Source organism: Struthio camelus, chromosome 3 (genome assembly GCF_040807025.1).
Source record: "Struthio camelus isolate bStrCam1 chromosome 3, bStrCam1.hap1, whole genome shotgun sequence".
NCBI classification, from domain to species: Eukaryota; Metazoa; Chordata; class Aves; order Struthioniformes; family Struthionidae; genus Struthio; species Struthio camelus.
Genome location: NC_090944.1, coordinates 6,531,977 through 6,545,681, shown reverse-complemented (window position 1 = coordinate 6,545,681; position 13,705 = coordinate 6,531,977). Strand labels below are relative to the sequence as shown.

At 54.7% G+C, this 13,705-nt stretch overlaps 1 protein-coding gene across 1 annotated transcript in view; it reads right to left on the bottom strand.

Moving 5' to 3' along the window:
• Nucleotides 1-268: 268 nt before the first annotated feature.
• The window catches only part of LOC104142785 (otoferlin-like), a 186,984-nt gene continuing 173,547 nt past the window's right edge, over nucleotides 269-13,705 (bottom strand). Inside the window, 12 exon segments of the mRNA XM_068936385.1 lie at nucleotides 269-449; nucleotides 1,220-1,320; nucleotides 1,527-1,705; nucleotides 2,257-2,498; nucleotides 4,339-4,440; nucleotides 6,693-6,814; nucleotides 7,033-7,176; nucleotides 7,973-8,132; nucleotides 8,691-8,861; nucleotides 9,436-9,563; nucleotides 11,810-11,947; nucleotides 12,742-12,876. Coding sequence (XP_068792486.1) covers nucleotides 269-449; nucleotides 1,220-1,320; nucleotides 1,527-1,705; nucleotides 2,257-2,498; nucleotides 4,339-4,440; nucleotides 6,693-6,814; nucleotides 7,033-7,176; nucleotides 7,973-8,132; nucleotides 8,691-8,861; nucleotides 9,436-9,563; nucleotides 11,810-11,947; nucleotides 12,742-12,876 — 1,803 coding nt within the window.

Genomic DNA, 13,705 nt, shown 5'->3' with positions numbered 1-13,705 from the left:
ACGGGTGACCCAGAGTAGCCAGCCACGCATCTCTGCCAGCCCAGGTGAGGGACACAGGACAGCCTGGGGACCAGAGGCCTTCTCCAACCCCACTGCTCTGAGAGTAAAGCCAAGAAAGGGATCCACAAAGCAGAAACGCAAAATAGGAGGCACAGCAGCAGGGAGGAGATGTCCCTCAAGGTTGCTGCAAGGCAGAGGCGAGGAGAAGGGCATGGGGCTGGGGCAGGCGGTGGCGCTGGGCTAGGGGTGTGGGGGAGGCCCCTTTGCCTCACGCTCCCACGAGCTTCTTGACCATGTAGCCTGGCATGCTGTAAAGGAAGAGGGCCAGCAGGATGAGGAGCAGCAGGGCCAACACTATTTTGATGATGAGCCACTTGTAGCGGGTGCAGGTGAGGTATTTGATGGACTTGAGAGGGTTGAGGAACCTCATGAAGGATGTGTCTGGGCGGCTGTTGGGGAAGCAAGCATCTGTCATGAATGCCATGGCCACAGAAAGGGAGGGCAGGCACAACAAGCAATACAACCAACATGTGAGCCAATGCGGCGGCAGCATTGTGTCCCATCCAGCCACTCCAGGGTGCAGCAGGCTCTCTCGGGGTTGGGGCCACAGCAACCATCCCCACCCAGATGTGGCTTTCCTGTGGCTGCCCAAGTGCATGATCCTCCCCGGCTCACCGCAGTCTGCTCGCACCCTGGCACAGCCTTGACTTTCCTTTTACAAGCCCAGCTGGCAATGGAGAGGGGCACTGTGAGAGAGCCCACGATCTCCTTCCTTGGATAACCCTTCACGCAGTGAAAGAGCCTGACCTTGAGGATCAGGAGGGTTTCCAAGAGGAGCCAGCAGAATTTGTCCCAGAAGGAGTGCAGGGACTTGAGTGGGGGGGGTGGGGGAGGGGGTCCTGATGAAGCTGATGTCCTGGCAACGGGTACCAGAGGGGAGGAAGAAGAGGTGGGAGGCTGGGAAAGGGGGATGGAGCTAGGAAGGGAGGGAGAGAAGGAAGAGACTAAGGAAAGGCAGGGAAGTAAATAGAGGGCACTGGAATGAACCAGGAGAGGTGACTCTGCCCCTTTTACCCTGCCCGCAGCCCTCATTCCTACATCCCCAGATAAGTGACCCCTTTCTAACCTTCCCCTGCCTGGCTACCTCCCCGGGAACCACCCGACGCAGCATCTCCCACAAATCCAGGCATCTGCTGGGGGAGAGGCGTCTCCTACTTACTTGGGTTTCTCCAGTGGGTCAGGCTCATTGCGAGCCAGCCCAGCAGGCGATTTCTCTGCCTCCTCTGCTCTCAGGAGCTGTAGTTCAGCTTCAACTTTTCCCTGCAGGGAGCAGAGAGAGGCCTGCTGAGACATGGGCAACGCTCTCCACCGCCGGCCCCAGAGACGGTGCCAGCCAGCGACATGGTGAGCAGAGGGGGCCCCACGTAGCAGAGGCAGGCATGAAGGAGCTCTGCAAAGGGGCCTCCGTGTACACAGAGGATGCACTCCCCAGGACAGAAAATCCCCCCGCTTCTCCCCATCCTTGCCGTCATCTCCAGCTCATCGTTTTCATCCCTGGCCACAAACGGCCACCAGCCTTTCACTCGCTTCTGCTTGAAGAGGGAAACCATGGCCAGCTCTGCCTCATTTGTCCCCATCTCCATGCTGCACTGCTTTGCAGTCTTAGCTCCCCGGGGAAAGCGCTTCAGGTCCAGCTCGATTGCCCCTGGTAGGAGAGGGCGAAGGATACATGGTGGCACCCCTCAACTGTGAGTCTTTGGCTGGAGGCGGGCTGGGCCAACATTTCCTGCCCTGGCGAGCATTTCTGAGCTGTGTGTCCTGGCATCCTCCCACACATCTACGGCCATGCATCCTCCGATCTCTCCACTATAGCCTGCTTTTTGGGTCACGTCCCCACCTCCTCTCACCCTCTCAAACATCTGCCCACGGCTTCCAGCCACCCTGCACTCCAAAACTAGCTTGGGCATAGAGCTCCCAGACAGGCACCTAAGGGAAAAAGCTAATGCCTTTGCTACAGGAGCAGCCTTTGAACAGCAGCATGAAGACAAGGCCTCTTAGCCTAACTGCTCTTACCTGCAGCATCCAAAGGCATTTGTAGGACACAATTGGCTTAAAGACCAGGGCTGTCCTTCCAGGATCTGTTCCTACATAAACCTTGCCTCATCCCACATGCCTTCCTGCTCCATCAGCCATGTAACCTCCCCCTATCCCTCCAGCTTCCCTGTCACCCCAGCTCAGCTGGCCCTCCCCTCTTACCGAGGAAATCGTCGGCTGAGAAGTGGTCAGCATCCCAGACCTGCAGGGTGAGGCGAGCAGGGAGCTTGTCTTCAGTCTCATCCCAGGAGAACATAGACTCCTTCTTGGAGTTGACCATCTTCTTCTCTGCCATCAGGTAGTCAAAGGGAAAGGTGGAGCGCCAGCTGAAGTTGCCCTCGCCAGTGAGTGAGGGGTAAGGGACATGTGTGTCTTGCTTGTCCTCCTGCTGGCCCTTCAGCCACCTGCAGGGCCCAGAGGGATGAGAGGGGTGGCACATATTAGCAGGAGGGAGGAGAGGGCAAAGGGCCATCCTGCGCATACAGCTGGCATGTCTCCAGGCCAGCAAGGCATGGACACACTGGAAGGACTCAAGAGTAACGAGCAATGGGCTAGGGTTGCTCAAATCACCATGTCAGCCTTGCCAAGAGACAACATGGGCATGAGGGCCCTAGAGGGAACAGGCTGATTGAGGGAGCAACATGCAAGCTGGTTATCGGGGTCCTTCTCTGGGCAGGGGGATGTTCAAGAGATGGAAAGGAGCAGGCAGCACTGCTGGGAAGTCTGGAGCAGAGCTTGCTGGAAGGAGCATTATGAATGTTCCTCAGCTTCTTCGACATGACAGGACACCTCTGTTCCTCAGGGAACTCTCAGATTTGTGTGAGTCTCTTGGTCCTGAGGGGCTGCAGCCAGCAGGGATGTGGGTCCGTGCTTAGACACTTAGTACAGGGTTGTTCCCCTGGCCTCTGAGCATGCTGACACTCCCGCTCTGCCCTGCAAAACACACAGGGCAAGCAATCCCACCCCAAGCACAAAGGGAAGGCCTCTCACGTTTCAGATTCAGAGTCATCACAGAAAAGCCACCCATGCATAAACCACCTACTTACCGGCCTTGAAACAGACAGTGACAAGACCTTGTCCCCCTCACGCACATGTACACAGACACAAATTTCACACGCCTGCCAGTATGCAGCAACGGCATGAGAGAGCATGGGTCCTGCCAGCATGTTAAAGTTCATCGCTCCAAGGGCACCTGCCCTCTGTGCAGCATGGCACTGGGAATGCCGAGGCAGGCACTGCATGCACTGCCCTAAACAACCCTCCACTGCACTCTGAAAACAGGACCAGACATAGAAAATGGAACACGTTCTCCAAGAGCAGCATGAGGTGCAAGACGAGGAGGCCTGGCCCAAAAGCTCAGGGTAGCTTTTGGGAAGCAGTGAGCAGTTTAGCAGAGCTGTGGGAAGTCACTGCATGCTGTGATGTCAGCCATCAGCCTTAGATTCTGCTACACTAATCTGACCTTCCTCCTCATGCCTCTTTGCCATGACATAGGGTTTAAGCCTTTGGAGAAAGCTTGTTTTCTTGCCTGCTGCACATTGCGCTATGATCTAGTTGCATCTTAACCTGTGCGTGTCAATTCAAAATGAATGAAAGGATCTGGGAAATCCAAATCCTCTCTTGCTGAAGCAGGACAGTTCAGGCAGCTCCGCAGGGACGGGAAAGGGAAATCTGGGGACCAAATTTGGCGGAGCCCATGCTGAGGGCCAGTCTCAGAGCCCTGCTATATGAGGACAGGAGAAAAGGGACTCACAAGCACGTTAAGGTAAGTCGTGGGCCAGGGCTCACTCAGAGATGGTCCACAGGTACCATCTGCCCCATGCTGAATATGGGGAGGGTCAGTGCGGTCTGAGATCAGATAACCTGAAGGGACCAAGCAGCAAGACCTCGGCCATTACCCCCGACAGACATCTTCTCTCCCACCAGGAAAGCATCATCTTCCAAAACCACCTCATCCGTGTTCCAGATAATGACCTGCAGCTCAAAGCTGGGCAACCAGGCCAGGCAGCACAGACAGACACACACAGTAGGTCAAGCAGCCAGCAAGAGAGACACAGAGGCAGAGACAGAGCACAGCACATAACAGCAGCACTGGCACCATCTGGCCCTCCCCATGGGGAAACCCTTCCTAGCTGCATCACAGAACCCCCCCTCTCCAAAACCAGCCCTGGGGCCTAAGTGAGCACCAGGACCCCACCACGAGGAGAAGTGGAAGTGGTGGCACTGGCCAGCCACATTGTACACACCCCGCTGACAAAAACGTCCCTGGATTTCTCGCCAGTCAAGTAGTCATCGTCCTCCAGGATGACCTCGTCTGTGCTCCACACTATCACTCTAAGCTCATATCTGGCAGCAGGAAGGGAGACCAGGAGGTGAGGCACAGAGGGGGGAACAGAGGGAAGGGGCAGGAGGAGATGGGGTGGGCAGAAGGGAATGGGATGATGCTGCAGGAAACAGGGCGGCAGGAACGCCAACTGCACGGCTCTCTCGCAGCCGTCTTGTCCTAGGGACCAACAGGGCAGGAACACAGAGGGAAATGGTGCCTCAGCTCGGAGGCAGCCCAGGCAGGGTCAGAGGAGCAACAAAGGGACTTTTACCTTCATCTACTCTGAACTGCTGCATGGCCCAAGCCAAAGGCTCTAGGAGACAGCACAGCCTTAGTCTCAGGTACATTTGTGGTTACAATGCGGGTCTGTTGGCCCTGCAAAACAGTCTGAAGCCAGCTCTTTTCCTCATTTCCCCACCTTACCCAACTGGGCCACCCTCCTGGAAACACAGGACAATTTTCCCCTGCCTTCAGAAGTCAGCTCCAAAGGCTCTACCTGCTCTTGTGTCCCAGTCACTTCATCGGGCATCACTGCCTTTCCTAGGACTCCAGCAAGTTTGGAGCCTGTAAGATATTCCCAGCATTGCCTTTGGTGTGCAGGCAACTGGGGTTTCCCAGCCACACTTGGTTCGCTTGGGAATTGTGCTGATGGATAAACCAGCTCCCGTGGGAGTTGGCAGAGGAAAAGCAGAAGCCAGTTTCCTTGAACTGGAAGCAGCTGCAGTGTGGACGGGCTAGAAGAGGACTGGAAGACAGTGGCAGAGAAAGGCAGCCATGTGGCCACAATCACATCACATGGCTGCAAGTGCCAGGGACTCCTGTGGAACTGTGAGATTCCTGCCATCTTCAGTACCAGCACCCTCCGGTCTGCTCCTGTTGCGGGGGAGGGCAGGGGGGGGCTTTCTCTGTGCTGTTCCTCTATAGCACCTAGCACTTGTCCAAGCAACACAGGGATGCTCTTCAGAGCTAACAGGCCACACCGTCAGCTCGTGTTACATGCTGAAACTCCTGGCAAAGGGAGGGGAGCTGCGTTAAATCCCTAGGATGATACATCAGCAGAACCTTGCTGAAATACAGCATCTTCCTACAGACACAGGCACTCACGCAGGTGCTCTCCAGTGCACGTGTGAAGACATACATGGGCTGATGTGTCCATGTGTAACTTGACTGGAGCTCACGTTTATCCCTGCCAAAACAGAGCGACCAGAGCCATAGCCCTTCCTGCTCCATTTTCCCCACAGGGAAGGGTGCATTGGTGTTTTCAAGGCTACTGAAATCCTCCCTTCAGCCCCTCCGGAGGAATGTCTCAACTCCAGCACACGGGGCACTACTGAGCATGGCTGCCCCTGGCTGCATTGCAGATAAACCTCTGTTTTTTCCAGGCTGCTTCAGCAACTAGAGCTTTCTCTGGCTTCAGCTTTCCTGCAGCTGCCTGCCCTGCTCTTCACATCCAAGCTACGGTCCTCGGAGATCAGAGGAAATTGTCTCCACTTTCATTGTGCTTTGGAGCCAAACACCAGTCGACTGAGCACAGGAGTGCAAGAGATTCCCACGAGGATGCAAATACGGCCTCTGCATCCCAGCCCCCGGGGACGGGCAAAAGGGGCCCAAGGACACAGTCTAGCTGGGTAAAATTGGCCTAGCATGGATGCTGAGGAACGCAATGTCTTCCTTCTGTCTAAAGGACTCCTAGAGGGGCTGAGCATCGGAGGGCAGAGGCGGAGAGGACAGGAATGGGAAGGAGAACTCTCTAGTTCACTGTCTGCTGCCTGCTCTGTCCTACCTGCCTTTACCAAGTCTCTCCCAGTGATCCGCCTGGTGCCAGGGCCCTTCCTTGCCCAGAGCCCCAGCCAGACTGGGAAACTCTCCCCTCCAGCCAAGGGCCTGTGGACGCCCTGACCTAGGCTAACCCCTGCCCCTGGGGCTGCGTTCGGGCTGGCTGCATTGGTCTGCCCCCTTCCCCATACCAGGCACTAGCTAGCAACTTGAACTCCTCGTCTAGACAGACACAGAGAGGTGAGGAGCTGCAGGGAACTGAACAGATGGGAACTGAAGCACCCTGCAAGGGCAGCTCCACAACCTGTGGGGAAGCGGAAGACAGCATTTGATGCCTCCAGTCTTGGGATCTCTGGCCATGCCAGTCTGGTTGGGGGTCCCAGGCACATGGCTGTGCTGAGCTGGGCCATGGAGAACCAGTAGAAGAGTGGGGAAGCAGGGCTCCAGCCCCAGCCACAGGTTTTCCCTGGGGTTTGTTGGCTGGCAGATTCCTTACTTCTTTGGTTTCCTGGGGGAAATATCAATGGCAGGGCCTGGTGCCAGCATATCCATGGGGAACACGTCAGGCAGGGGGGAAGCAGGGGACCCAGAGACTTCGGGGTATGAAATAGGTGCCAGCTGAAGATGAAGAGGCATTGAAGATTTAGTCAGCTGGGCTCAACAGGCCGAGCGTTAAGGACTGCTATGTCCAAGTGCCACTTTTCGTAGGCTGCCTCCCTCCCCACTGCTCCCCATGACAAGGGGGGTTGCAGCTTGTCTGCCCAGCTGAGGTCTCTCCTCCCTGCTTGGAGGCTAAGCAGGCCCTGCCCTTCCCCCGGATCTTGGGCTGCGGGGACCTGTTCAATGCCCGGCTTGTCAGGGTTCAGCAATGGACGCGGCTCCACGTGCTCAGGGACCAGCCTGCAGCCTGCGCGTGGAACGTCTTCCCAGTGGTGCAGCACGGTCAGTGCTAGGCGTTCCTCTGCCTGCTTCTTCTGTCCCGTGTGGGTAAAGGGAGGACTGAGTGTGGAGAACTGGGCAGAAGAGACACCAGGGACAGCAAACAATCCCAAGCAGGACCCAACCTCCTACTGACAGCAGGACCTCCAGTCTGGCTTTGCAAACTTCTGCTGACATCCTCTTCCCCAAGGCCACACACACTGCTCCTGCTGGCTACCTCTTCCAGCTCCTACCAACTTCAAGGCAGCAGAACTGCCTAGTAGTTGCTCCTCTCCATCTCCTTGGGCCCCCTTTGTTCTTGCACCAACACTCCCTAACTCCTCTTTCTCCCCTTTCTACTCCTAGGCACTCACAGAGAAGGTCCAGATCCCCTACCAGGCTGTATTTTCCCACGCTCAACAAGCTCTATATCCACCGACACTGCTGCCCCCCTCCTCTGCACCCCTCCTGGTCTGCATTCAACTGTGTTGCACATATACAAGTGATTTGGACACAACCATTGTTTGGGGATGCAGCTATATGGACAGTGGCTTCCTAAGCCCTGCAAGGGCCAGGATGGGCTATCTGCATTGGTCCTTTGCCATAAACTGCCAACAGGAAGGTTTCAAAGGCAGCTTTGGTCATGCCATGCCGTGGATGCTCACCAGTAACTCTGACAGCAACCTGGGTCGTCTATAAGACACTGTCTAGCTGGTGACATAACGCAGGCCCCACACAAGGGGGTGGCTGGAGAGACATTGCAATGCTGCAGGGGGTGATGGGATTCAGTTCTGGATGATGAGGGGACACCCCATGCCCCTGCTCCCCTCCCCACCTTCACGCCATGGGGTGCGTACCATTTTCATCCTCCATCTCTGTGGCGCCACTGAAGACCCTCGTGGCCACTTTCACTTTTCCTCCTGGACCAAAGGGCGGCCCATCCACTTGGCCCTCTTTGCACAGCTTGCACAGCATTTGGGAAGGCTTCATGGGGTCACGCCACATGTTATACCCATGTCTGTGAACAAGAGCACAAGGTCAGACTTGGAGGAAGAAGGAATTTTTGTTTCCATCTGCCAGAAACGCAAATGTTACTGCCCCTCAGGAGCCAGGATTCATCGGGGAAGGATCTGAGGCTCCACATGTGAAACTTCAGAGCAAGGTAGGGCCATCCAAGCCCAAACTCTACGCTTTGCCGATACCTTTCCACCCCAGGCCCCTCACTCTGTGCTGACCCAGACCTGCAATCCCCAGCGCCCTCCACTTTGCTACTGATGCTCAGTTCTGCTGCTCCGGCCCAGCTGCTATTTCAGCAACCTCTTCATTTCTATATCCAGACCTACCAATGCCCCTCAGTCCCTTCCTCACCGCCCTGTGCTCCTGCTTACAACCTGCTCTCCTGCTACCCCACTGTGCTGGTCCCAAAGCCCACGTTAAGACTGAGGGCACAGCACAGATTCCCTCATCATCAGGCAATGAAAGAGGGAGATCCCTACAGGAGATCTAGGCCTAGTGCGGAAGATGAAACTGACACGGGTCCAGACACCAAGTTGCACAGGGAAAGCTTGGCTCATACATGGCATAAGGCTGTGACACCCCACAAGTAGCTCGGTGCTTGCTGTAGTAGTGGTTCTCCAGGTCAATCTTGGTCTCTCCAACGAGGTCGTCGGTCCCCACCAAGTCCCAGTCGTACACCGCCACCCTCAGCATGGACTCCATGGGAAAGGTGGCCTCAATGTCAAAGGACCTGTGGCGGGAGAAAGGGTGGAGAGGGAGAACAGGCTGTAGCCATCCAAGGGTTTGGATGGCGCTCAAGACACATGCATGGGTGAGGTGGGTCTGCTCCAGTCTCTGGACAGTGTTTAATTGCACCTCCCACTGCAGTACATTCAGCTTACGTGTTGTCACTAATTCTCTGCGCGGACTGCTTCTGAACTAGCAGCCCTAGAAGGGAGAGCGATCATGAGGATTGCTTGATGTGGATGTCCCAATAGCCCTGAAACTAAATGTGCGTGTCACTGGAGAGCCGGCAATGCTGTTACTTGGGTCCAGGCCTAGCGCTTCCTAAAGTAGGCACCTATCTTGATCAGATACGGATAGCTCTTCAACACTCTTGACAGCATTGACGAGACTGCTGACAAAGCAGGACAGATGACTTCAATGGGGACAGCTACACTGCACCCAAGGAAAGTTCAGGGCGATCAGTCCCATCTTTCGACCCCAAGCTGGGGCTATGGGATGGGTAGGGTGCAGGCCCAAGGGCTGGTGAGCTTCGCTCACTCTTCAGGGTGAAGACAGGTAACAGGGCTCGGGCAACTCACTCGCCAAAGACAGGATTCAACTGTTGGGAGATGTAGTCCTCCTCATCTTTGATGTCTGTCTTCCCCAGCTTGATGGCAATATAAGGATCAGCTTTCCCATTGATGTCAGCTGGGGGCAGCTCTGTGGCCTGTAGGGAAAAGATAAGATAGGTCAGCCCAGTCAATGCTAGGGAACAATTCAGGGACAGTCCCTATTCTCCATCCCTGAGACCAGCTGGCCTTATCTGGCCATAGCCGTGTGCCTAAGTCCTTTTATAAGGTCACCTAAATATAGGGACTCAATTTAAACCAGGGATCAGTCCTGCCTTCTGCTAACCTATGTCCCTGCCTAGGCATGTAGTGGGGCTAGGTGTGTTGGTCTGGGCTGACTCAGGTCAAGCCCAAGTGGCTGTGTCCCCTTCGGAAAGACATAGTCACAGTCTCCTTTGGCTTCTCTCTCATCAGTGGAAAGACGCAGGTTCCTCTAGCTAGAGACCCTCAGCAGAAACCTGACTGAGATGTCCAGAAGACATCCCTCCGCCTCTCTCTTTCCCTCCATGGATTTATTAGGGCCACGGGCCTCTGTAAGTAGCCCCCGTAAGCAGGGGTAAGTATCCTCCATCTCTCCAGTTCAGAGTCTAGTTGGAGGTCTATAACGAGCAGTGTGCCCCAGGGGTCAATACTGGGTCCAGTCTTGTTCAACTTATTCCTCAGTGACCTGGATGAAAGGACAGAGTGCCTCCTCAGCAAGTTTGCTGAGGATGCTAAACTAGGAGGAGCGGCTGACACACCAGAAGGCTGTGCTGCCATTGCGAGGGACCTGGACAGGCTGGAGAGTTGGGCAGAGAGGAGCCTCATGACATTCAACAAAGGCCAGTGCAGGGTCCTGCACCTGGGGAGGAATAACCTGGTGCATGGTGCATGGGCACCAGGACAGGCTCGGGGTTGACCTCCTGGAAAGCAGCTCTGCAGAGAAGGACCTGGGAGTCCTGGTGGACAACAAGTTGACTATAAGCCAGCAATGTGCCCTTGTGGCCAACAAGGTCAATGGTACCCTGGGCAGCCTTAGGAAGAGTGTTGCTAGCAGGTGGAGGGAGGTGAGGGCCTCCCCCTCTCCTCAGCCCTGCTGAGACCACACCTCGGGTGGTGTGTCTAGTGCTGGGCTCCCCAGTACAAGACAGACATGGAGCTCCTGGAGTGAGTCCAGCAAAGGGCCACTAAGATGAGGAAGGGCCTGGAGCATCTCTCCTAGGACGAAAGGCTGAGAGCGCTGCTACTCTTCAGCCTGCAGAAGAGAAGACTGAGAGGGGAGTCTCATCAATGAGTCTAAGCATGTGAAGGGAGGGTGACAGGAAGACGGGGCCAGACTCTTCTCCATGGTGCCCAGCAACAGGACAAGAGGCAACGGGCACAACCTGAAACATAGGAAGTTCTGTCTGAACATGAGGAAATACTTCTTTCCTGGGAGGATAACTGAGCACTGGAGCAGGTTGCCCAGAGAGGCTGTGGAGTCTCCTTCCTTGAAGATATTCAAAAGCCATCTGGACACAATTCTATGCAACATGCTGTAGGTGACCCTGGTTGAGCAGGGGGAGTTGGACTAGATGATCTCCAGAGGTCCCTTCCAACTTCAACCATTCAGTGATTTTGCAATCACAGAATCACAATCTCACCTGCTATCCCCTTCTCAGGGCAATGAGATGTAGCACTGGATGGGAAACCAGGTTAGTGGGAAACGAGGGTGAAAGTAGGTTGCATTTATAAAACAACAGGGACAAGGGGTTGGCAAAGAGCCACCCAGGTGCTTCTAGCAGGGCGGAGATATCTCAAGATATCTTATCTTGACATAAGAATGGAGGTCAAGAAGGACTTTTTCCAGAGTGCACTCCATATAAAGAGACAGGCATTAGCTGAACCACATTGATTATCACTCAGCATGTGTCCCACAAGGTGACAGGCCCTTCAGCCAGATCTACTAATCCCTGCCTCCTCCTGGTTTGCTCAGCATATGCCTCATTGAGGTGTGGGGATTATTATGTAAAGAACCAGAGTCTTGCAGTCTGGGCTGATCCAAATTCTTCTCTGAAGTTGAGCACTACAACGGACACCTCCATCCATCCTGTAGGCCAGGTGTCTGGACCTCACACAGGCTTAGTATCCCAATGGGGAGAGCACAAAGCTAGGAAGACGCCCCTTTCAAGGGCCCATCAGTGAGCTGCTTTAGTCCTCATGCTGCATCCTTGACCTTGGTGCCATCTGCTATCAGGTGGATGCTGGCACCAACAGCACCAAGAACTAAAAGTCAACTTCTCTGCAGCTTCAGCACCAGCTCTGGGTGCGAGCACTGTAAGGGAACACAGCATCACGCCTTGGCATACAACATGGTTATACTCACCCGAACAACACAGACTCGGACCAGCACATTGATGGGGTCATTGCTGGCGATCCCCTGGAACATGCCCAAGTCGGGGTCGTATCCTGCCTCCTTGCCCATATCATCAGGGAGCGGCACTTTGTAGACACAGATGGAGCCCTAGCACAAGGGAGTGCACAGCCTCAGTAGTCCTGCTGCTCCCGAGGCTCGGAGCAAGCAGACCCATCCCAAACCACCCTTCCTGAGAGCCCACTTTCTCTCCTTGTTTCTAGCCCTGCGCTGTAGTAGACAGGCGAGGTCTGGAAGCTTCCTCTGCCTCACAAGCACCCCCTGCAGAGGATACAACCCTGAGCAGAGCAACTGGACAACGTGAAGGACACCTGCAGAGGAATCAGACTAGCAAGGTGCTCACAGGCAGGGAATTCCAGGAATACAACTGGCAGAAAACCAAGAGCAATGGAAATAAAAGGTGCTGTCAAGGCAGGGGCTGGGAAATCCAGGAACTACCACGTGAAACACAGTTCATTTCCATGCTCCCTGACCATCTGATCACTCCCTCCAGCAAGAGTTTAACTTGCATGCATTGGTGCAACATGGCAGGCAGCTCCGTGCTACTGGTGAAAAATAGTCTGCAACGATAACTCCAGGCATGGCTTATATCCACAGCGGGTGATAAAGAGGATCTGCTTTGCCCTTGGCCTTCTGTAGGAATCACAAAAGATCTGGTTGCTGCAAAGGACTGCCCTCTGCAATGCACTCTGTGGAGCCATCTGACTCCTGGGGCTATCCTTGGAGGCTTACCCTCCCTGCAAGGAGATGTGGTTGAGTCAATGCAAATTGGTCTCTCTTACATCCAACCTCCTTTCAGCTAATGCACCTTCAAGGAGAGAACCCTATAGGCAAGGCTTTCCCAAGCTGTCCCTGCCCTGACCCAACTCAGCAGCCACACTCACTCTGAGCCTCCCCACTAGCCGCTCCTCTTCTGTTGCGTTGTCATCATTGTCCCCAGTCTTTTCACGGAGCAGGTTGAAGGTGTGCAGCCAGTCCTCAAAGTTATCAAACTCTCTTTCCAGCTCTTTGTTGAAGACCTGTGATGACACAAAATTAGAGGAGAGCAGTTTAAAAAAAAAAAAAAAAAGAAAAGGAAAAGATCCAGTGGTTACCCAAGGACAATCAAAGAGATCATGGACATCACCGTTCCCAGTGACTAATTCTCTAGGATGCAAAGGGATCTCCAGGTCATTGGGTTAGACCTTGATGACATAAGCACCTTCCCAAACTGATCATGTATAGGAGGGAACCTCAGCTGAATGGGCTGTGTAGCTATTCCCCTTACGTGTATAATCCGGGTTCAAATTCCTTCTCAGGCCCAGAGTCACAGATTCTATAGTAAAGTCCATGGACCACTAACCTGAACCAGGGCCCTTTCCTGCACTGAGTCTTGGCCAGGCTGGCTATGGCCCACAGGAAACTCTCCCCCACCCAGGGCCCATCCAAACTGCCCATGGGATAGCCTTGCCCCAGGCTATTCCCTGCCCCTGCCCAGCAGTGGGATGGGGCTGGGCACATTGGCCTGGAGCCCTGGCGCCAGGGTCCTGGTTTGGGTTGCTGATGGGCAATGCCTGGCCCTGATCCATCTCCTACTATAGCTGTAGACTCTGATTCCACCGTGGGGAGGGTGTTCTCACCAACTTAGAACTTCTTCCTCCACTCTCAAGACCAAGTTGATGCCTTTCTCATACTACTCATTAAGCTACACGATTGCCTGATCCTTCAGTGCAGTTACAGAGAGCAAATCATAGCTCCCCCCACCTTTGGTTTTTTCTCCCCTGTAATTCCTGCAAGTACTTCTGGTTCCAGCTGCATTGTGTGGGACAAACCCCTCCAAGAACTACATACAGTGATGGCTGTGATTCC